The 23557-nt window shown below is 34.6% G+C and overlaps 3 protein-coding genes across 3 annotated transcripts in view; 2 read left to right on the top strand and 1 right to left on the bottom strand.

The window, feature by feature from the left end:
* Positions 1 to 3409: 3409 nt before the first annotated feature.
* On the top strand, positions 3410 to 6389 carry LOC124459429. Its single transcript, XM_047008887.1, has 4 exons — positions 3410 to 3680; positions 4414 to 4727; positions 4849 to 5037; positions 5967 to 6389. Exons 1-4 carry the CDS (start codon positions 3563 to 3565, stop codon positions 6294 to 6296), a joined length of 951 nt encoding a protein of 316 aa, XP_046864843.1. The 5' UTR covers positions 3410 to 3562; the 3' UTR covers positions 6297 to 6389.
* Positions 6390 to 6954: 565 nt separating this feature from the next.
* Positions 6955 to 23557, bottom strand: part of LOC124459428 (N-alpha-acetyltransferase 35, NatC auxiliary subunit-like) — a 53916-nt gene continuing 37313 nt past the window's right edge. Inside the window, exons 12-35 of the mRNA XM_047008885.1 lie at positions 12434 to 12496; positions 12274 to 12307; positions 12063 to 12167; positions 11921 to 11995; positions 11624 to 11716; positions 11459 to 11533; positions 11061 to 11127; positions 10771 to 10814; positions 10592 to 10642; positions 10421 to 10504; positions 10188 to 10290; positions 10024 to 10111; positions 9864 to 9948; positions 9695 to 9754; positions 9507 to 9610; positions 9301 to 9367; positions 8834 to 8932; positions 8710 to 8763; positions 8139 to 8263; positions 7865 to 8067; positions 7577 to 7658; positions 7444 to 7509; positions 7211 to 7321; positions 6955 to 7034 (exon numbers count right to left, since the gene is read on the bottom strand). Of these exons, the coding sequence (XP_046864841.1) occupies positions 7630 to 7658; positions 7865 to 8067; positions 8139 to 8263; positions 8710 to 8763; positions 8834 to 8932; positions 9301 to 9367; positions 9507 to 9610; positions 9695 to 9754; positions 9864 to 9948; positions 10024 to 10111; positions 10188 to 10290; positions 10421 to 10504; positions 10592 to 10642; positions 10771 to 10814; positions 11061 to 11127; positions 11459 to 11533; positions 11624 to 11716; positions 11921 to 11944 (1455 nt within the window). The 5' untranslated portion in view covers positions 11945 to 11995; positions 12063 to 12167; positions 12274 to 12307; positions 12434 to 12496 and the 3' untranslated portion in view covers positions 6955 to 7034; positions 7211 to 7321; positions 7444 to 7509; positions 7577 to 7629. The remainder of the gene's footprint in view (positions 7035 to 7210; positions 7322 to 7443; positions 7510 to 7576; positions 7659 to 7864; positions 8068 to 8138; positions 8264 to 8709; positions 8764 to 8833; positions 8933 to 9300; positions 9368 to 9506; positions 9611 to 9694; positions 9755 to 9863; positions 9949 to 10023; positions 10112 to 10187; positions 10291 to 10420; positions 10505 to 10591; positions 10643 to 10770; positions 10815 to 11060; positions 11128 to 11458; positions 11534 to 11623; positions 11717 to 11920; positions 11996 to 12062; positions 12168 to 12273; positions 12308 to 12433; positions 12497 to 23557) is intronic.
* LOC124433300 (uncharacterized protein F54H12.2-like) lies at positions 22541 to 23232 on the top strand. The gene is made up of 2 exons (XM_046983060.1): positions 22541 to 22916; positions 22985 to 23232. The coding sequence occupies exons 1-2, from the start codon at positions 22541 to 22543 to the stop codon at positions 23230 to 23232; spliced, it is 624 nt and encodes a 207-aa protein (XP_046839016.1).

Raw genomic sequence — 23557 nt, 5'->3', positions numbered from 1 at the left:
TAACCGATGAAAAGATTTACAAGTAAAGCAGAACGTATCTATACATCAAACAAGGCTTTCGTGATCGAATTTATCCGGACATTTGAACTTTGAAGTATACTTTTTTTAATAATGAATTAAATTTCACAAACGTACCTTTCACTTTCGAGTCTCGAGGGCATCTAGCTGTCTAAAGTGATTGATTGACGTGTATTAAGATCATTTGGTGGCCTGATTTCATTGGCTTATTTCGATGAACTTCCAACGTTGTTACTGGTTACGTTTTTTTCAGCTCTGATTGGCTAAAGTATGAAATAATTTATTCAAGATTTTGATCCCATTTGAGAAGATGGTATTCTGTGCTTTTTATTCACATTTTTCTTTGAAATGAAGATAGTTAAAAAGAAAAAAAAGTTTTCTGTTTTCATCATAAGCAAATATACTAGTAAACGATTAAGTACAGATAATTGTTTTTTATTGGGCTTATAAGAATTTCCGTATATTTGCATTGAACATGACGATAAACAAGAAGATCCATGTACAAATGCTATAAGAGGATACATCCGACAAGAACGGATCTTAAAACTATGATCAAAAGTTGAGTATCCTGTATTCTTATTTTTATGTATTACTTGTGAATGAAAACAATTGATTTCTAAATGAAATAAATAATGATAATTTGTCAAAACAAAAACATGTCCACTGATCACCTGTTTAGAGATTCTTTTGTGATGTTTAGTGATTATCAATATGTTAGGTTATTTAATTATAAGAAAATATCATTCTATGAAAATTAATTAAAATGGAGCATTGCTTCTTTTCATGCTTGTTTATTGCTGAACGAGAGCAAAATTTTGTAAAAATAGTAGTGTCAAGGAAGATATTTAACAAGTTTTATAAATAAGGTCGTTGGAAGGTCGTTGGCTCATGTGGTATATAGTAGTGGGAATTGTTCATGATGTTTCTGAAAATATGTAAAAATAACTACCAGCGTCTTTCCATAAGGACAAGGAATCTGATTTCGAAAGTGAAGACGAAGAAATCACCATAAAGCTAGCCACAAAGGTAGACATAAAGATAGACATATAGATTCTCACTTTCACTCTACACACTCGACCAGTGAGTGCGTTGGAAACAAATGGAAAATTTAGTCTATTTACTATGATAGATGCTTGAAATATAATAAAAAAGATTATTTCGTAAAGTGCTAATCAAAGAAACAACAAAACACACATTGGTAGCATCGATTTTCAAACCATTGACATTTTCCCAACAACACTAGAGATAAATCGAAAAGCAGTTTAGGTTTCTAGCCATGGGATCTATTTCTCTTGTAAGATGTCGAAAATAGTATCTCTGCATAATTTTGTTCTCTGTTCAATATTTCACCAAGGTGATCCGGTACAGATTTGTTTCAGCAGCTGTGCAATACGAGTTGAGAATACAATTTATCACTCAAAACAAGACGCAGATAGAAACTGTAAATTTTCTACTTTATTACAAAGCCATTCGTCGGACAGATGTTGACCATTTTGGCACAGGAATGCCGTGAATATTTGGGTAGATATGGTGGTGAAGTACACAAACGATTACATTTCATCTTTTTTGACAACATATTTTACTGTAGTCTTTATCCCCTTTATTCGACCATGGCTTCTCGATGTTCAAATATTATATTCATATTCTTCGCTAAATACTGTCCACGTGGAGCAGATTAAATGTTCTTTAAATACACTTTATACAGTCATGACGGTGTTTTACAAGAACTAGTCGATGTGATAACTTCAACATAAACAGCATGCCTTTCAAATGCTTAAATATGGTGCGGTATATCCATTGACAAATAGCTTTATTGGTGGACGTCGTTGTAACTCAGCATGATAGCTTGCAGTGTAAATTGCAGTTTCGTTGAGAATCCCTTCGAAAGTTGACATAATAGTCCTCCTACATGTGGTCCCTTGTAAATATCGGTAAATATTTCATCTTGAACACTAATGCTTCATCTCCCAATTATCGCTTTCAAGTATTGTTAAATGCGCGATTCAATTTTTTCCTTTCTTCTTGTGTACGTCTATTTCTCACTCTCTCGACCATAGCACTTGCTGTTGTTCTTTTCACAAATCTGAATTCAGAGCTACTTTTATAGGCTCTGTTGTTAAGTATTTGAGCATAACCTTATGCTTGGTTCACACGTGTGACTTTTATTTCTTTTACATTAGAGGTTTACAAAGACAAAGAAATTGAGATTTTTATTTAAATCTTCTTTAATCTTTTTTTTAAATCATGTATTACACTTTTCCTTATGCTTGCGCTCGTATAATTGACTATTTCACATGCTTCGTTTATTGCCTTTGTTTCGTTTCTTGTTATAGTTTGTTATATTTCACTCGTGTGGACCAGAGGCAACACGTAAGACATGGGTGTCTACCTCTATGTCTATCTTTATTTTTACCTTTGTGTTTACCTTTGTGTTTACCTTTGTGTCTACCTTTATGTATGCCTTTATGTCTAACTTTGTGTCTAACTTTATGTCTAACTTTATGTCTAACTTTATGTCTAACTTTATGTCTAACTTTGTGTCTAACTTTATGTCTAACTTTATGTCTAACTTTGTGTCTAACTTTGTGTCTAACTTTATGTCTAACTTTATGTCTAACTTTGTGTCTAACTTTATGTCTAACTTTGTGTCTAACTTTGTGTCTAACTTTATGTCTAACTTTATGTCTAACTTTGTGTCTAACTTTGTGTCTAACTTTATGTCTAACTTTATGTCTAACTTTATGTCTAACTTTATGTCTAACTTTGTGTCTAACTTTGTGTCTAACTTTATGTCTAACTTTATGTCTAACTTTGTGTCTAACTTTATGTCTAACTTTATGTCTAACTTTATGTCTAACTTTATGTCTAACTTTGTGTCTAACTTTATGTCTAACTTTATGTCTAACTTTATGTCTAACTTTATGTCTAACTTTGTGTCTAACTTTATGTCTAACTTTGTGTCTAACTTTGTGTCTAACTTTATGTCTAACTTTATGTCTACCTTTGTATTTACCTTTTTTTTGTCAACCTTTTTTGATATTTTTTCCCGCCATTATCATTTCAATCACAGCACCTCTGTAAAATAAATATTTACAGGAAAGTGATAAAATAATAAACAATAATAAACGTAGAAATGAAAATAGTAACTTGCTTTGTAAGATTTCAGACAAAATTATATTCATGTGCTTTTTTCAAAATGGACCTATGCACTTACTGGATTGGGTATTTAAATAAATAGAAATCTAATTTTGAATTATGGGCTGCGTGATTAGTAGTGCGCAAGTAATTTTGCGTGAACATCTATTTAACACACACCAGGGGGGCTGAATAGAGGAAATAAGGTATGCAATTTGCGTCAAAAATCGTTACATCCAGTGTAGAATGTCGTGAATTAATATATTCACAACACAGTTTTGAATTACAATCGACGACTTCAACAATTTACAATCAATCCGTACCGTACCGCAATGAGAAGACACTGTAGATATGTGGCGCGACGATTGAGTTTAGAGAGTCAAGATTTTAGTCTTATTGCGTATAAACAATGAGAAAATATTTGGTTATATTAGCGCTCTCGTGTTTAATGGTGACCACATCCATTTTGATTATGAAAAGACTAAATAATACACGTATATACACACACGTTGGGGAAGATTTTACAGGTAAGTTTTCTCTCACCTATCATGGAAACATTTAAAACAGTCTATTGTATATCATTCCTTTTCTGTCGTCGCGCACACAATGACGAGTAAACAAAAGTTCAATAGAACCTGGAGAGAGCATATGGGGAGATACGAAGATTGATAATTCAGGGACATATTTTTACACCAGACTGGAAATTTTGTAAATTGCGCACCCGAGATTCGAAATGTGCGCGCATAAACGTAATGTTTTCTCAAAATTGCGCGCACTGCAAACTCCGATTTATGCTTGTCATATTTCGTTGAAAACAATGGATTTCCACATCAGGCATATAAGAATACACCTCAATCTTCATTCGTCCCTGAAGCAGAGAATTTTAATACATTATTATACAAATGACAGCGAGCAAATGATTTGAGTTTAATATTTACAACCGATATAATTCAATGACGATTTCCCTCCATCAAACTTATTATGGTTTTTGCAGTCAATCAAACATTCATAAGTAAACAATGCAGTATATACTTGATATTCTAACACCTTTGACCCAGGCCGTTTGTATTACGTTGCTAGGTTACTTCACTACTTAGAAAAAGAATTAGTGCGTTTTGATGTTTACAAAAATTTGACCAATAATAAGAATTTAAGAACTTGAAGAGCATCTTTATAAATTTAAGACCTTAAACTATTTATTTCAACTTTAAGAACATTTACAAACCCCGTTGACAAGAAGTAAAATTTTACGTTCCTTAGAGCTAAACACAAATGTTCAATCAAAGATAGAAACGTTTGTGCTGTTCGTTGGTTACCCAAGAAGTGGTACGACAATCATGGCGGCACTACTTGATGCACATCCTCATATTATCATTTCAAACGAATTGAATGTGTTTCAGCGATGGACAGAGTGGACAAATGAAATGAAAACACGATCTCATCTCATCAACGAACTCTATAAAAATAGTTACTTTCAAACACAGGGCTCAGGTTATCGGTCGCCTACCAAGTCACATGGTCGAAAGTTTGCAGTCCCCCATCAGTGGCAAGGAACTTTTAAACATATTATCAAGGTGACATAAACATGCTATCGGACAAACCTGAAAAAAATGAAAGTTGTATGAAATTGTAAATAAATAATGAAATTAAAATCAAGAACAAAATAGTCAAAGGTGTTATTCTTATTATGTGCAGGTCATCGGAGATAAAAAAAGTGGAAAAAATTCAAAGATTTTCTGGGAAACACCACAACTTGTAAAGGAAGTTTTACAAGAAGTCAATCTTCCAATGAAAATCATTCACATGGTGCGAAATCCATTTGACAACATTGCCACGATGACAATGAGAAGTTTGAAGATAAACCCATACCATGTTAAAACTAAGGTACGAAGTTTGAAGATAAATCCACACCATCTTAAAACTAAGGTACGAAGTTTAAAGATAAATCCATAGCATGTTAAAACTAAGGTACGAAGTTTAAAGATAAATCCACACCATCTTAAAACTAAGGTACGAAGTTTGAAGATAAACCCATACCATGTTAAAACTAAGGTACGAAGTTTGAAGATAAATCCACACCATCTTAAAACTAAGGTACGAAGTTTAAAGATAAACCCATAGCATGTTAAAACTAAGGTAAGAAGTTTAAAGATAAATCCACACCATGTTAAAACTAAGGTACGAAGTTTAAAGATAAACCCATAACATGTTAAAACTAAGGTAAGAAGTTTAAAGATAAATCCACGCCATGTTAAAACTAAGGTACGAAGTTTGAAGATAAACCCATACCATGTTAAAACTAAGGTACGAAGTTTGAAGATAAACCCATAACATGTTAAAACTAAGGTAAGAAGTTTGAAGATAAATCCACACCATGTTAAAACTAAGGTGCAAAGTTTGAAGATAAACCCATAACATGTTAAAACTAAGGTACGAAGTTTAAAGATAAATCCACACCATCTTAAAACTAAGGTACGAAGTTTGAAGATAAACCCATAACATGTTAAAACTAAGGTAAGAAGTTTGAAGATAAATCCACACCATGTTAAAACTAAGGTACGAAGTTTGAAGATAAATCCGCACCATGTTAAAACTAAGGTAAGAAGTTTAAAGATAAATCCACATCATGTTAAAACTAAGGTACGAAGTTTGAAGATAAACCCATACCATTAAGGTAAGCAGCACAATAACGAGACTTATTGTAGAAAGTCATACGTCTACATTTGTACTAATAATTTCTAGAAAACACTAAAACTAAGATAAAACTGCAAGATTGATTTTATAAGAGTCATTTTTATTACATTCTATTGCAGGTGAATGACACTAAAGCATTGGAGAGGAATATCAATTTATATTTAAATAGTGTTCGACGTAACGTATTGACGATAAAGAAACATGGCTCCAGTGTTATAACTGTTCACAGCGAAGATGTTATACATCAACCTCATAATACACTTCTCAATTTATGTAAGTTCTTACAAGTGTCTTGTAGCGAGGATTATCTTCATGACTGCGCGAGTGTTTTGTATAAGAGCACGTCAAAAACAAGAGAAAAAGTTATATGGACAGAAACTCAAAAACTCATAGTACAAGATGCTATACGCCGCGTGCAATTTTTGAGTGGATACACAATTGAATCATAAACTGTTCTTTCGTGACACTTTGCCGACCATACAAACTCGAGTAAGTGATACAGATTTAAAATTTTTTTCAATAAAATGGCAAGCGAGTCTTAATTTCTTGAAGGCCTACATGTTAATTATGAAGGGATGCGGACACATAAAGTTAACATAGTTATGTTTTTACCACAGTGTTTTTCAATAAACTCAAAATAGCTAACTTACATAGCATGAAGTTCAGTTCAGTCGTATGGTTGGATATGCTCGGTGAATATTAAATTCGAACGAAGGAGGACTCTGCAGAAATGATAAAAACAGCAAATAAACGTTGGATCCTTGTATCATATTCAACATAATCTAACAATTTATGAATAGTTAGAATTTATAAACAACACAAGCAGACCTTTTATTTAATTTGATTGGGTACTCTAGATGAAATACAGTTTTGGGTTTTCTCCCATAACAAACACAACGTCAAGACACAACGTCGTGCACATTTGAAATGAGTTGATTACTTTATACCTTGGACTCCAGTTTATGGCCACCAGCAGCAAGTTTCATAACTACAAAATTTGTTTTTGTCACTTTTATTATTTCGTCTACCTGCAATAGATGACCCAGTCCAAGTTGTAACTCACACAATATAACGCATTGAAAATCAACCTGCCGCTGACTTACCTTAACATACGTGCTTGAGACTCCTTCCATTATCGTTTTTGTTTGCTGAAAATGCCTTGCAGAAATGGCAAACAGCTCTTTCTCCTGCAACGCAACGAATGAAGTTTATATTGACTTTTGAAGTACACAACATTGTAGAGAAAGGCAAAGCTTGTCCAGTGAAATGATGATTTGTACGTGATTAGTTTCGATCTATTTAATGTCTTATATGGCGTATAAATAATGTGTCAAGAAAAATACATTCCAAATTGTTGTCTTACGTGACGAATACGTGAGAGATTTATGCTAAGAAATTCTTGATATTGATTAAACAATCGAGGTTGTGGCGTATCCAACGTTTGAAAAGGCAAGAAGCGATGCTCAAACCTCATCTAGAAACAAAAAATTCAATATTAAATTCATATCTATAAAATATCACTCACTAGCTTGACCACAGGTTAAGTAATTAACCACAAAGGATACTCCTTAAATTTTCGCAAGTTTTTCAACTTACCCTCTCGTTTTCAAACACATTGGCTGGAAAACAAATTTTACCACCAAATATAAATGCCTCCATTGCCTACAACAAAAGTATGACAATAAGACAGTTAAACATAATTAATGAACAAGAGCAAGCAATTTATTACCTTCATATATCCTGAGCACAAGCTTCTCAAACCATGATAAAACTGTTTCATTCCTAAGTGCTCTTGGATAAATTTTCACTGGCTACAAAATAAGCGATAACCTTGTATTGTGGCTGTACTTTTGCCAGAGTTTGAAGATTTACTTGGTGAAAGGTTGAGCAAAATTTCACAACAGGAGTTTTGTCCATACCTGAACTCCAGCTTTGGTGTACAGCACAAGTTCGCTTTACGTTAATGGACATAAAGGTGCAAACAAAAGAGAATCTATCAACGAAATATGCTACTGACCTCTTTTTTTCTTTTTATTCTTCTTTCCACTTTTTCCACTCTTTTGTTCTGTAAAATGGAACATAATATCACGAAGGAGGTAAAAAGGCGATTCCACGAGAATTTCAACCAGAAAAATACCTAAAGCAGTTTCGTGCGATTGCAGTAACTCTGTCGCTCTAGACAAACACGTCGCTTGCCAATTGAAAAGATATTCCAGATACCTTTTTAGTAATAAAAACAATTTTGTTCTACTACGTGTGCATATAATATCAAAACTAAAAGATCGTCATACCAGAACAAATAATGATATTCGTGTGCGCTGAATAACTGTAACTCTAAACCCAATATTAAATATTGGATCATCACATTCAATGTTCGATTGAGAACCCACGAACCAAAACATGCGAAATGTTCTCTCTAAATATGAAGATAATTAAACAGTTTCACTCTAACAAACAACAAATATTCTGTACTTCATGAGGTCACAATTATTGTTGACGCTTGAAGCTAGGATTAACAACAGATTTACAGTGTAAATATCACACACGTGGCTGGAGGATTTTTCTTATGTGCAACAATGAATGCCAAGCTCATGAATTCATACTAATTTTACGAATAGCTCAATAAACTAAATATTTCATTGGTACGTACTTTCGTACAAGTCACCAACTATAGGCCTTTTTACGTAAACACACAACTTTTTTAATTATTGATGAACTTTTGGACTTGGAGTGGAATTTGTGAAAGATTGCGGTGTTTGGGGTACATAAGAGGAACGCTTACTGAAAACGACTTTAGGATGCACAACATTAAGTTATAAAGTATTTTGAAACGCCAATTTTTAATTCCACCTCCTTTAATACCTTTGGTTCAACAGCAATGACCATTTGGTGTAGATCAGCATCAATCTTATCGGCCTAAACGGATGAGATAATAAACAAATTCTATTCCAAGGTCATGTAAAGTAGTACAGAATTTAAAAAATACCTCTTCGAGGAGAACGGCGAAATCGTCCAAAAGAAAACCCAGTTTATCGCGTTGACGAGCACGATTGTGACACAAACAACGAAGGAGTGAAGTGATTGGCTAAAATTTATAAATAAATTTATGAAAGTTAAATCATTATCATTTCGTGAAAACCAAACCTACAGGACTTATCATTGAGCTCTAAAATACCTGGATGTATACGGAAAACCCCCAGTATTTTTGCCTCAATTTACTTTTTAAGATGTCCACAATCCCTATATGCAATCAAAAATATGCTCCATGGTCCATGCGCATTATTTGTTCATCAAAGATTGAAAAAGAATTAAAATTGAAAAGCCACAAAACCCGTAAAAATCAATAGAAGTCACTTAAATAATACTTATACAACGAAATGTTTGGGACGATACCAAATAACCTTTTCTTAGAGTGACAGCAACTCCAGTTATATTGAACTTAATGCAACTTACCCTTTCAGCCAAAGAAAGAAAGCTTTCGACAAACTTCTGAGCTTTAGTACTGTTGATCAGCGGAGATCTATGGGGAAAATGATAAACATTGGTACTAAGGCATACTTTCCATTGGATAAATTTGCTTTTTAAAAGCACAGCTCTGGTAAATTGACTACCAAGCCAAAAGAAATCAAAAGTAATTCTAAAAAAGGATAAATAATTACTTCTCAGCTATTGACGGTGGACTGTTGAATTGTTTGATGGCTAGTTGAAGAACATCAGACAACGAACTTTTACCAAAGATTTTGTTGTTATGCCAGAATATAGTCTGAAAATATGTATCCAGCACAAAACATAGCTAAACCAAAACAAAACTACCCCTTCTCCATTATGTTTATTCAAGTCTATTTACCTGAACTAGAGATCGTGAAAACACACAAGGATTAAGTTGGCTAAATGATTCAACAAAATCCTATTCGAAATGAAAAATAATCAGGGAATATGATGGCACGTAAAAAATTGAAGGTGTTAACATCTTGAAAACCTAAAGAATATTCAGAACGAGAAATCAAAATAATTACCAGTAATTGATGTAGTCCTGTGTTTTCCGTCACACTGCAAGCTCTATCAAGACGGTCAATGAGATTGTCCAGGTAATTATATGTCTGAGGAAAAACCATGAAAAATTAAGTTAGGAAAGAAAGATATGAAGATTTTGATTGCTTATCTGAATGGACCTACCCTTCTCGACTAAATATTTTAGTATGTCGTGGAAATGACGGTGGAAGTAATCGCTGATTCACCGCAGGCTCAAATCCTAACATATTACCTAAAAGATGATAGAATCACAGGATTAATCCAACTTTAGCAAATTATGACAGTAAGCATACAATACAAAGTCCTACCATTGCCATCTGGTTGGAGGCCCATTTCAATGGTCACTTTTGATAATCGCAAATATTTTTGTGCGGACGCAAGCATTTGTCTAGCTGCACTTATATTCGTTACCTTAGAGAAACATAGTGAGAACCATGTACAGTTTGATTGTGATTTCCTCAACATACACCTGAAGTATTTACTACACCCTCCTCCCTGTTAGCCGAAATGAATGTCGCATAAAGTAAAGGTAGGTACGTACGTCAGTTTTATCGAAAAAAGTTGTTGCGAGATAAAATGACTTCCAGAATTTAAAACGAAGCAACAAAGCTTCAAGTTGCTTGATCTAAATATAAAAGTATCTCTGCAAATTATCAACTCGACACATTCTCCTTTTACGTAGAAAACTGCATCACATTCAGCAACCTCTTACTTTCTGAGAAGTGCTTGATTCGCTCCCAGGCTCTCCTTCACTTTTAGCAGCCTAAAAAAATTGAAGACAAAGGAATTTAAGAAAAAAAATAATAAAAACGTAGAAAAAATTGAAAAAGAATTAAGGAAAATTGATGACATAATTCACATCTTGCATGTCCGACGTCCCTTGGTCAATACCTTTAACTGACGATTTATTTCCTCTTCCGCTTCTTTCATCATACCTAAAGGGTAAAGAGAGTCTAACGAAAAAAATTCCACATCACCTTCCTTACAGACTTATTCACTTTAACAACACTAATATGTTACATTACATGTGCAGTTCCTCAGTTCAGTTTTAGTTGTACAATATGATGACCAATGTGGTAAATAATTATGTAGAGAGTGGCCATGAGTAGACAAGGCAAGTACTTGCATGGAAAATGGCTATGGACAAATCATTGATCTCTAAAGGTTTTATGGTATACTACCTGATATTCTTGTATCTGTAACTTGTGGTGTTAATTTGAAGCCATATGTCATGAGTTGAAAGTCTTCCTTTAAATAACAAAAACAGGTCGATTGGTCATGATTTAAAATTGTATTTACTTAAAGGACATTCGAATAGCACTGCAACTATCACTAAACAATTTTATACTAATAAAATGAGCAGGTTTGACTTTTTGCTTTATAACGTAAATGTTGATGATCTTCAAACATTGTCTTAACTTAATCATAATGATCTAGGCACCAGCAGAAACTCATGTTTGTACTAGAAAATAACATTTTTTTACATTGCTTCTTTAATAACTATAAGCCACTGCTTTTGTGCTTTTACCCACAACTTCAGGGTTTGTAATACTTAAAAATACACTTATCAACAACTCACTTCCTCATAAACTAGAGCCTTGTTAATCATGTCTCTAATCACCTCACATATTCTTAACATTAGGATGCAAAATGCCTAAAAAACAAGCAAACACAATGAAATCATCATTACATACACTTTCTTTAGAAATGGTTAATGAACTGTTTATACAACACTAAGATTCACCTTCACACAAAGATCTTCTATGATGTAAGGATTATGGACATATAGACAAATAAGAACTGTCTGAATAAGAGAATGCCCATCCAACCATGTTACCTGAGCAGGTGTGTAATTGCCATAAAATTGGTAGAAACAAAAAATATTGAGTGGGTTCATTACAAATATGGTATTTATGACAAATATAGTATGTATTATGAAGAATGAGAATAATATTATATTCTTAACGAAAGCATAATTTATGCATAATCAAATCTTAGGTTGTGAATAATTTGCATAGTAAACAATTAATGAAAAACATACAAGACAAGAAGCCAAGTGATCCATAATTCCAATAGTTTCAACTGTTGTAAAATCTTTAATCTTTATAATACCAGCCTGCAAGAAGTATAGTTCCTTCAAAACATTTCATAATTTGCACATGTTAAATAGAGATGTATTGAACCTCGACAGCTTAAAAGGACAAGTTTTGTTGTGATCAAATATCATGCCAGCATCCATTTTTGGATCCATTATTTCGATCGCAGACATAGCTTCAAACAAGGTGAAGCTAAGAAAAATATCAAGATAACATCGTATATAAAAAAGAAGTTACAACCTACATCTTAATTTCCAAGTGCACATGAAAAAGTGAGGATTTTCTTTCAAAAACATACGTTGGATCATGCACAAGTTCACCAAGATCCATTTCTAAAGAAATTTAATTTTGGTCAAATGAATAATAAGCTAGCATCACCAAAGTAATAATTTTTAAGTTTCAACTGTAATTCATGACTAAAAGCATTCTATTTAATGTGTCTATTATTCTATACTTACCTTTAGAAGCATGTTTAAACTTTTCTGTTATATCTAACCAGTTGTAACGCACTTTGCTTGTAGCTAAATACAGAAAATAAAACCTCAAAGCATTTGTAAAACCAAATTTTCAAAATCAATTTCTTATGTCAGTATTTAGATGATCATGCAGCATAGTTATTGTTCTGTGGAATGACAGACACACGGGAGCTGCACATTTACAGGATATTATACCCTTTTTAGAAAGAAATTTTCACAAGAACTATGTTCTGTGGAAAATCATAGTTGTATTGAAGAGTGTGAAGGCCAATTTGAACGAATAATTAGGATCAGAACTAACTCAAGTATTTAACTACTAAGTAACTATTATTCTATTTTAGTACTTCTGTAACTTACTCATTGTAGGGAAAACGACTGACCCATTCTCTTCATTACACTTGTTCAATGGTTCTGGTTCCGAAGACATACTAGAAGAAAAAATAACAACAAATGGAAAAATTATATTGAAAACTTATCCAATTTTCATGTGCTTGCTTACTCGATTTCCGACATTTTGAATATGTAATGTGAAATACTTTATGAAAGTATAAACGTAACGTGTTAGAGCCTCATCATCGTTATGGAATGATTGTGTCATTTACTATGAATTCTTACAAATTTCATAATTGTAAAATGTAAACATAAATCTTGAATCTAGAAAGACAGGGGAGCTCTCCCAACGTCTGCACCACTATGAAACACAGGTGCCGGTTGCACGAAGCCTGGATAGCGTTATCCATTTGATAGCATAAATTTTCAAACTTGCAAAAAAGGTGTTTATATTTTTCTTACGGCAATGAAATTTCGTAATCTTCGAAACAATATTTTATTTTAGTGATTGTTCAGTTCGAATCTTATACTTTCTGCTTTTTAAAAGATTTATATAAGTTTAAAAAACTTGTTATCCAATGGATAACGCTATCCTGGCTTTGAGTAACCGGCCTCTGATCTATAAAGTCATAAAAAATAAAAACATTGCGCCAGAAATATAAACATATATACACCAAAAATTGAGAAAACCATTAAGAGCAAAAAATTCTGCTGTTTTAGGTATAGTGAAAAATGGACAAAAAATTGAAATTAAATTGAACCAGCGAAAATTTTGCCTATAATTTGTGACGTCATTAATGAAAAGCATTTCAAAGTCAATGAACGAGAGAATACAAAAGACACACAAACTAGTATGGCAGTAAAACTATAAATTGGAAAAGTTATGTTGTATAAATATTTCAAAGAAATGAAAAATTGCAAAAACCTTGACTAACTGCTGAATATAAAATTGTATGTATATTTCATTATTTGTTGTAGCATGTCAACTAACTCAATAAACACTGTACACGATGAAAGAAAGGAAAAAGCGTCCAAGCCAGCATTCTTCAAGCTAACAGGATGTACTGTATTTTTCTTGTCTTTAACCATGTGTGTATATCAAACGTACCTTCTTGTCCTCCACTACCTAAGTGGTCCCATTGAAACTGAGATAAAAGTAACGATGCACACCACTTTACAGTTTCCTGCAGTAACAATATGCAACATTAATCCAGTGAGAAGATCACGGTAAGTTAGAAATAATAACTTCATTCATGTTCTCATCAAAGAAATTCTCAAAGGTATGGTCCACAGAAGTAAATGACTAAACATATTCTTTGATAAAGATGGGAAAAAAGAAAGAAAAGCGAAAGAGAAATGTCGGATTCAACGCAGTGGATTCAAGAACCACATAAACGCTATCGTCCAGCCAGTATAGATAATTTTGTACACAGAATAAAACGAAATGTGGAATTGAGAAAACACTTGCAAAATCTATCATTAGAAATGACTATCAAAATAAATAAGCTGAACAACACCATCAAGGAATACACAAAGAACGAAAGCAAAAATAGCATAAAACCGTCAGAAGAGTTCATGGATCATGTGATCACAAGCAATATGAGCAACGTAGAAATGAAAAAGCGACTTAATGATTTGGAAAACGACTGAAAATCACAGAGCTGACAACTGATGACATAACAAAGCAAATATCCGAGACACGTGGCTACTTGAACCAATTAAAAGCAAACATTAGTCAAGCAGAGAAAGAACCAGAGAAAAATAATACGGCTGGTGATATGCAGAAGGATGGCATAAAAAAATTACCACCAAGCAAAGATTTACAGGCGTTTCAAAAATATCTCAAGGATATCGGTGAAATAACACGCGAGGATTTCCAAGATCTCGGAAATCAAAAGAATGATTTTATTGCAAGTTGTACGTGGCAGGGGACCACATGTGATCCAAGGTGACATAGAAGGATAATGCGTGACAACTTTTTACACACATTTTATCATTGTGCACTTTTTCTAGTTATTTTGAAGTATTTCAAAACTATATGTATGGAAATTGCTTTACTTTCAATACAAGTAAAGTCAACAGTAGCGTTAGCGGTACAGGACCTTACAATGGTGAGTACGACCGAACAGAAACATCAAATGCATTTGAAATAAATAGCATGTTTGGAAATGAATAAATTTACTTACGTAGGTCTTAGTCTCTTCCTTTTCCTCGAGCAAGAAGAATACATGGATCGTATAGCGTCAGCAGCCGGAGCTCGTGTCACAATTCACGAGTTTGACCATGAACCACAGCCAGAAGAGAAAGGATTTTACGTTGCTCCAGGATTTACAACATCCATATCTCTTAGAAAGGTAAGAAGATCAAACAAATAAAATACAGCGTCATACCAACAATTTAAAATGTTACGATAAGTAATAATTAAAGTTTAGACATAGTAGACAAATCTATAAAGTGACATAAGTGACATTACTTCAATACACAAGTATAAATATTAGTTTATTTTTCTAGATGACAACTCAAACTGTAAAGCCTATTTGCGATCCTAACAAGAAAACAACGTTAGACAATGAAAAAACATATTCTTACTCGCAGACGGTAATAGTTATACTTTATTCGGTGTTCATGTCATCAGGTGGAATTGATAGAGTTTGTTCTTTGAATATAGAATTGTATTAAGAAATGTCTTTCAGACGAAATGATTCGTCAATGTCATTGTGCGGGAACACAGTTCTTACTTGATATGAAAACGTGTTCAGCAGACAACAAGACAGAAGGTAAAAACATGTGATTAACGGCTGAAAAGAACTTAAAATTTTACAAACTTACTTGTTTGTTTAGCTCTATGCATTGAACGCCTTGAACGTCTAGCAAGAACGAACAACTTGCCATGTTACTGTCCATTGGCTTGCAAGTAAAATAGTCACTAAACATAATTTGAAAAACATGATAGGGTTAATAGCATTAAATTTTCTCTTCTTTAAGATCAACAATCTATCATTCTGTATTATCATCAGCTGTATGGCCTGCTGAAAAATATTTGGTAAATCTGCAACCAAACTTTATATAATTTCCTATCCTTAAATCAGACATATTAAAGAGCTTCATTTATTATAATTCTTCAGCCGTCCTTCCTGGAGGAACTGTTCAGAGCACGACATAAAGTAATCAATTTGTTCGAGAACATCTCAGATGTAAATCAATATTTTAGGTATGTGCAAGTAACTAACTTCTAAAAAAGCAGGCGAAAAGCATTCTGACACATAAATATTTATGGATGTTTCATGGATTTCTTTCTCTTACAGAAAAAACTTCCTGAAGATCAATATATTTTTCCAAGAGTTGCGTGAACATAAGACGCTCCATTTTCATTCGTACGGGGTTAGTTTAAATAAATGGACACTTTTTATCTAACCACATGACAAGTTTTAGCCAAATGCATGCAGCTTATGTTTTTAGAACAAGTATGATAAAACATCAAATAGCTACATAGGTTACCCTGCGTATACTAACTATATAGTTTATAGTTGAATCTTTTAAACTGTTCATGATGCAGTGTTGACCTTTTGAGCTAGAGTTTTAATAAAAAACACCAACATTTTATTTTTAATTGTACATGCCTAGTGGTATTTTTTTATTTCCTGCAATCTCATTGGCGGCAGCTGTAGGCGACTTTTTCTTACGATATCTTGATCGTGGTTCAAAAAATTAAGTTTTTTTGCAACAATATTTTTTACTAAGTGCTATTTAAATTGTTGAAATTGATTTAAAGAATTGCTCATAGAGAAAGCAAAATATATTCAGATCGTAGCTGCGTGAGTGAATTTTACTATCCAGACGAAGTGACCTTTGAAGAAAATACTCCAATTTCAGAACAACATCGATCATATTTCTATGTCCTTAGTGCAGGAGTCACCATTTTATTATGGTGATAGCCATAGAAGTCGTGGGCGGAAGTTTTCGAGCTTGTAGGGCTATTCTTACTCGACCAACTACAGCACCGGTACGGGAACAACGTCGGCTTATACCGTGACGATGGCCTTGCAGTCATAAATACCAAATCTGGAAGACTCTGCGACAAAGAAAGAAAACCTCTCACACCTATTTGATGAGCTTGGACTAAAAATCACAGTGATGACAAACCATGAACGCACAAACTTCCTTTACGTAATCTTTGACCTTAGCAACGACACCTACCAACCATATAGAAAACCCAACGACGAGCCTCTTTACATTCACAGATCGTCCAACCACCCACCATCAGTATTACGCCAACTACCCACATCCATCAACAACCGAATTAATACACTCTCATCTAGCAAAGACACCTTCGAAAATGCCGCACCAATTTACAACCAAGCTCTTAAACAAAGCAGCTTCCCCACCCAACTTACCTTTAAACCATCAAACATCAGTGAATGGCTCGTGAAAGCACTACGTGCAACGTGGCTCGTGTCCACTACGTGCAACAGAAAACGTAACATCACTTGGTTTAACCCACCATACAGCAAAAACGTAAAAACACACATCGCCCACGACTTCCTACAACTTATCGACAAACATTTCCCACCAAATACTATACTCTCCAAGATATTCAACCGACACACAATACGCGTAAGCTACAGCTGCGGCGAAAACATGAAAACCTTCATACCCAGACACAACAAGACTATTTTAAAAAGACTTAACCCAGAAACAACTCAGAACAAGAACAACCCCCCAAAGAACTGTAACTGCAGACAGAAACACCTATGCCCGACAAATGGCAATTGCTTGAAACCCAACGTGATTTACAAAGCCGACGTGACAACGACTGACAACAACGAAACAAAAACTTATATAGGTGTTACTGCATGCGCTTTTAAGATATCGAAACCACATTAAATCAATTAAGAACATTAAATACCGCAACGAGACAGAACATTCTAAATACACGTGGACATTGAAAGAAAACAAACGAAACTACAACATTAAATGGGACTTCATCAAACAACTTCCACCTCCGAACAAAAACCAAAAAACCCGCCGTCTTTGCCTTGAAGAAAGACTACTTATCCTGAAAGGACGTAAAAAGAACATTTTAAATAAACGTTCCGATATTTTTAGGGCATGCCGTCATGTAACCTAACACCTTTTAATCGATGTATATAGTCAGCGAATAATAAATAATCTGTCAGTTGCCTGAAGATCGCCTTACGGCGTGAAACTCCGAGTAGCGACAGCAAAAACTTGTCCATTTTATTTCATTTTATGTATAATTACTATATATATATATATATATATATATATATATATATATTAAATATTTTATTTATATTTTTAATTTTTAATTCAAATGAAAATTTCTTTGTAACTATCCTTTATTTTGTGTATTTTTTTATAGATAGGACGTTTATTATCAGACATAGGTGGTCAGTTGGGTCTATGGATTGGAGTTTCAGTTGTAACATTGGTGGACTTCACTGAAAGCCTTTCAAACTTCATGAAGGCTTTTTATCGACGGATAAAGATGAAGATGGTCAAAAAATCGCACAGGAATCCAACAGTTGACTCACTCAACTACCAGAGCAACAACAAAAAACCTAAACCTAATCGTATGTAAGCCACGAACGATAAAAAAAATATATGTTTTAAGTCAAGAACAAAATAGTTTTATCAGCTAAAATATTATGACACGATGTAAAAAGACAAAATCCGTGTAAAACAACAGTAGATAAGATGCAGCTTTGTCACACTTTTGTCACGGAGCTCTTACCCGTGCCAGTTAGTTTCCAGTCCCCTGAAGTTGATCGGTGCGCGCGCATGTCAACCGGAAATAGGGTTTAATAAACATGGCATGGCATTGGATGGCGTGAAAATCGGAAATACGACAAAGCTGGAAGTTGCATGCTATTGACAAAGTAACATTAGATCCGCCTTATGTTTTATTGGTTAATAAACCGGATCTATGTCATTGTGTATTCATTCTTCAAACTATATAGTCGAACTATCGTCTTAAAAAATGTTATTTGCGTTGTTTATTGTTGCATTGCTTTTGGACGTTTTGAAAAAACAAAAATATGGCACACATGTTTAATCAGATATATGCAGACACTGTTGAGTTTGAAGAAGTTAGTCACAGCGATCTTATCAATTTGATTTTCGTCGATTTTATAAGTAAAAAGATTCAAGAGCTACGAAGAGCTGAAAAGGATGAAAGTAAAGCAGACCCTTGGACGGAGTATCAAAACGTTTTAGAAATGATGGCTGAGGAAGATCGGTGGTTCAATTTTGCAGCTCGTGCAGTCGAAACAATCAATCGCGAACATGTCTGGAATGGAATATGTGAAGCCTTTAAGTTTCTAAAGTACAGTGGACCTTCGAACTCTCACAAGACATATTTTGACAAACTGTTTAGTGTTACTTGGGTAGAACTAATGTTAATGTACACGGAGACAAAACGTCCTCCTTTTATCAACATCTCTTTGACTATGCTGATTGTAGTTGTAAACTGAAATACAGATCAACTGTAATTGCTTTGACAAAAAATAAAATATAAATTTCAATGTTATTGCATTTTGTCTTCAGTTGTTTTATGACCATGTCATTGTGAAAATGGGGATCGGTAGCAGCAAACGTGAAAATAGAAATGCAAAAAGGGATAAAAATCATAATCGTCAGAAAATGTTTCGCTTGGGTATAAGTTTCGGACGCAACGATCTCAATCTTGAGGGTCATTTGCAAGCAGGATACACAAGTAAAACTGTTAAAATTATGGACCCGCCGCAATTAAACTTCCAACAGATAATGCGATAGAAGAAACACTGCCTGTAACTGAAAACATTGAACCCATCGATAATGAGTAGTTAAAAGAAATTGACATCTAATTGCAAAATTATTATCACGAGAACATTGTCATGAGTAACGTTGACCGGTACTTAGCCGGTGTATACTTCAATCCAAAACGCCCAGGAAGCTACGGAGGTGTTGAACGTTTGTACCGCGATGTAAAGGCAGAAGGAATATATGACATTAGTCGTGAAAGAATTAAAGAATGGCTCATGCAACAAGACGCATACTCTTTGCATAAACCTATTCGAAGAAAGTTTGAAAGAAATCGTGTCGTAGTGAGTGGTATTGACGACCAGTGGCAATTGGATCTTGCAGACATGCAATCTTTGCAAAAGTATAATGATGGTTATCGCTATCTTCTTATCTGTATTGATGTTTTTCCAAATATGCATGGGCTGTTCCATTAAAAAGAAAACAGGATCGTCGCTGGTAGAAGCTTTTAAAAGATTTTGTCATCAGGACGTAAACCGACACACATTCAAACGGATCAAGGCTCGGAGTTTTTAATCGAGACTTTAAGAAACTTTTGACAGAAGAAAACGTTACCTTGTTTAATACATTTAACGAGACGAAGGCATCCATCGTTGAACGTTTGATACGTACACTGAAAACTAAAATGTGGCGCTACTTCACAGCAAACAAAACAATGAGATACATTGACATGCTTCCTGATCTACTGTATTCTTATAATCATAGCATGCATCGCAGCATTAAGGAAAAACCGATCAACGTTACAAGTGAAAATGAAGATAGAATTCGGCAAAATTTATATGGTGATAGCAAATTAAATAAACCTACGCATGTAAAATATAAGTTTGATATAGGTGACCAAGTACGAATAAGTAAAATAAAACGAAGGTTTGAGAAGGGGTATTTACCGAATTTTTCAAAAGAAATTTTCACTGTAAGTCAAAAAATACCGCGCAATCCTCCTGTATACAGACTGAAAGATCATGAAGGGACGAACTTGAAGGAACATTTTATGAAAAAGAACTTCAAAAGTCATCAAGAAAGACGATGTTTATGAGATTGAAAAATACTTAAGAAACGTGGTAGAGGGGCAATGTACAATATTTTGTAAAGTGGTCTGGCTACCCTAACAAATTTAATTCATGGGTACCAGCATCGGAAATACATATATAAAACGTAACCGTTTTCATGATTTTTTCATTTCACATTATACCTTAAAGATGAGCGGGACACACTTCTATCTGACATTACCTAGTAATGCATCTCTCTCTGTATTTCCTGAGAATAAGATTTCAGGTTATCGCGTAAAACTACCTCACGTTGTGAATTTAAATGGTAATTGGGAAGTAGGATTGTATTCAATTACATATCCTCATACATGGTACACGTTGAAAAAAGGTTTGGATACACATATATATGTAACTCACAAAACAGGTCTACCTACTCCGGTATTTGTCGACTATGGCCTGTATGAAAAAGCCTTCGACCTAGTAAAATCAGTTAATGAGACTCTTGACAAAGAAGTAAAAGACAATATCAAATTGAGCTTTGACCCCGAACAGAAAAATTAAAGTGCATGTAAGACAGGGTTACAAAATATCATTTAATCAACGAATGTCGGTCTTACTCGGTTTTGGCGGAAAAGACGTAGAGATTTTAAAAACAACCGAAAGCCCTTATGCTTCTGATTTGCACGGATCCGTCATGATGTATGTATATTGCAACATTGTACAACCGCAAGTTGTTGGAGACGTCAATGTAAAATTACTAAAGGCAGTTACCATTCAAGGAAAATATGGAGACATTGTTTCAAGAACATTCACTAATATCCAATACATACCTGTGCAAACAAAATCTTTTGAGGACATCGAAATTCTCTTAAGGGACGAGTTAGGAAACCCCATCGCATTTGAACGAGGGAAGTCGATAGTGACACTTCATTTCAGAAAGCAAGCTTCGTCTTATTTTACATAAGAAATATGACTCTAACAAATCGTTATGTTCAATATTATCTCAACCAACAACGAGGATACGGTTCATCACCAGTGTTTAAAGGAGCACCTTGGCAAAGAGGATATGGGCAAGTGGGTTATGGTCTTGGTGGCTTATTTCGCAGTTTAGCTAGGGCTGTAATACCTCTGGCAAAAAGCGGTGCAAAAGCTCTGGGTAAAATTGCTCTTAACACAGGAGCAAACGTTTTAGGCGATGTTATCTCGGGGAAAAGTGTGAAAGAGTCTGCAAAATCGCGAGTAAATCAGGCTGCTAAAGATGTGGGGAAAATGGCTGTAAACAGAATGCAGCAGTTTGCTCAAACAGGAAGAGGAAAGTCTTCAAAGAAACGGTCAAGAAAACCAGCTAAAAAGAGAAAGGCGACGACTTCCATTGCCATTCACAGTTCAGCCAAGAGACGTAAAGCAGCTAAAGAAGCAGAGGACATTTTCGGCTAAATATGGATTTCGTTCATCCAAAATCTGCAGAATGTACAAAACCGAACTTGATTTATTTTCTGTCCCACCAACACAAGTCAGTTTAGAAAAGGGCATTGGATTGATCATCAACCTGTGTCCAGCGTATCTGAAAATGGACCAATTACATTTTAGCGCCCGGCACTGAAGATTATGTTGACATGTCTAAGACAATATTGGTAGCTAGAGCGAAAGTAACAAAAGCCGATGGTGGGGATATCGATGATGACACTAAAGTTGGACCTGTAAACAATTTCTTGCACAGTTTGTTCAAGCAAGTTGACGTGTTTCTAAAAGGAAAGTTAGTTACACAAGCAACAGGAACATATCCATATCGTGCATATCTCGGAACACTTTTAAATTATGGTCCGTCAGCCAAACAATCCCAGCTCACCGCTGCGTTATTTTACAAAGATACTGCAGGTCAGATGGATAATGCAGATCCTGCTCACGCAAGTCCAAACAGGGTTTGAAGACAAGAAATAAGTTTATCATGGGAAGTAAAATTGTTGATATGGCAGGTCCTATCTTTTGCGATGTTTTCTTTGGTGAACGTTACTTACTTAGCTATGTTGATTTGAAAGTGGTCATGAACCGTACCAGTGACGAATTTGTATTAATGTCATCGGTGGACGGTGCAGCCTTTAGAGTGAAACTGATAGATGCATACCTTAAAGTTCGTAAAGTCAAAGTGAATCCTAGTATATCTCTGGCTCACGAAGTTGCCCTGAAAAAAGGTCCAGCTATTTACCCTGTAAGACGTGTGGACTGTAAAAGTTTTATCATTCCTTCTGGAAACCCTTCACTGCAAAAAGATAACCTTTTCAATGGTTTAGTGCCTAAATCGTTTGTTTTCGGTCTTGTTGAAAGTGCGTCATTCAACGGAGCTTATAAAAGAACCCATTCAATTTCCAACATTTCAACATTTCATCGTTAGGCATTTCAATAAATGGTGAATCTGTACCATTTAAACCAATCAATTTGTCCTTTGGTGCGAATCCAAGATTTATAGAAGCATTTCTATCGCAGTTTTCAGGCACTGGGAAAATGTATTACGACACAGGCAATGGCATTACGCGTGAAGATTTCCCAAACGGTTTTGCCCTGTTCGGCGCGGACTTTACCCCGATATGTGCAGCGCATCCGAACATTTTAACACGGTGCAAAAGGAAACCTGGCCATTGACTTACAATTCTCGACACCGCCAACTCATGCAGTTAGCCTTGTGTGCTATGGAGAGTTTGAAAATATAATACAAATCGATGGAGAGAGAAATGTCGTTTATGACTACATTGGATAAATGAACACCTCACAAATATGGACCGCTTTGAAATCCGATCCGGTAACAGGAAAAAAATTTCTCGGTGTTTTTCCAGCCGACCGTTTGCCTAAAGAAATCGAAAGCTACCCAAAAGGATTTATCGCAAACACGGATGTAAGCGGAAAACCGGGGACCCATTGGGTTGCCTTTACTTTCCTTCAGAAGAAAAAGCCGAATTCTTCGATAGCT

This window comes from Xenia sp. Carnegie-2017, unplaced genomic scaffold, assembly GCF_021976095.1.
Source record: "Xenia sp. Carnegie-2017 unplaced genomic scaffold, XeniaSp_v1 HiC_scaffold_13, whole genome shotgun sequence".
Lineage (NCBI taxonomy): Eukaryota > Metazoa > Cnidaria > Anthozoa > Malacalcyonacea > Xeniidae > Xenia > Xenia sp. Carnegie-2017.
This window is presented reverse-complemented; position numbering and strand designations above follow the sequence as displayed.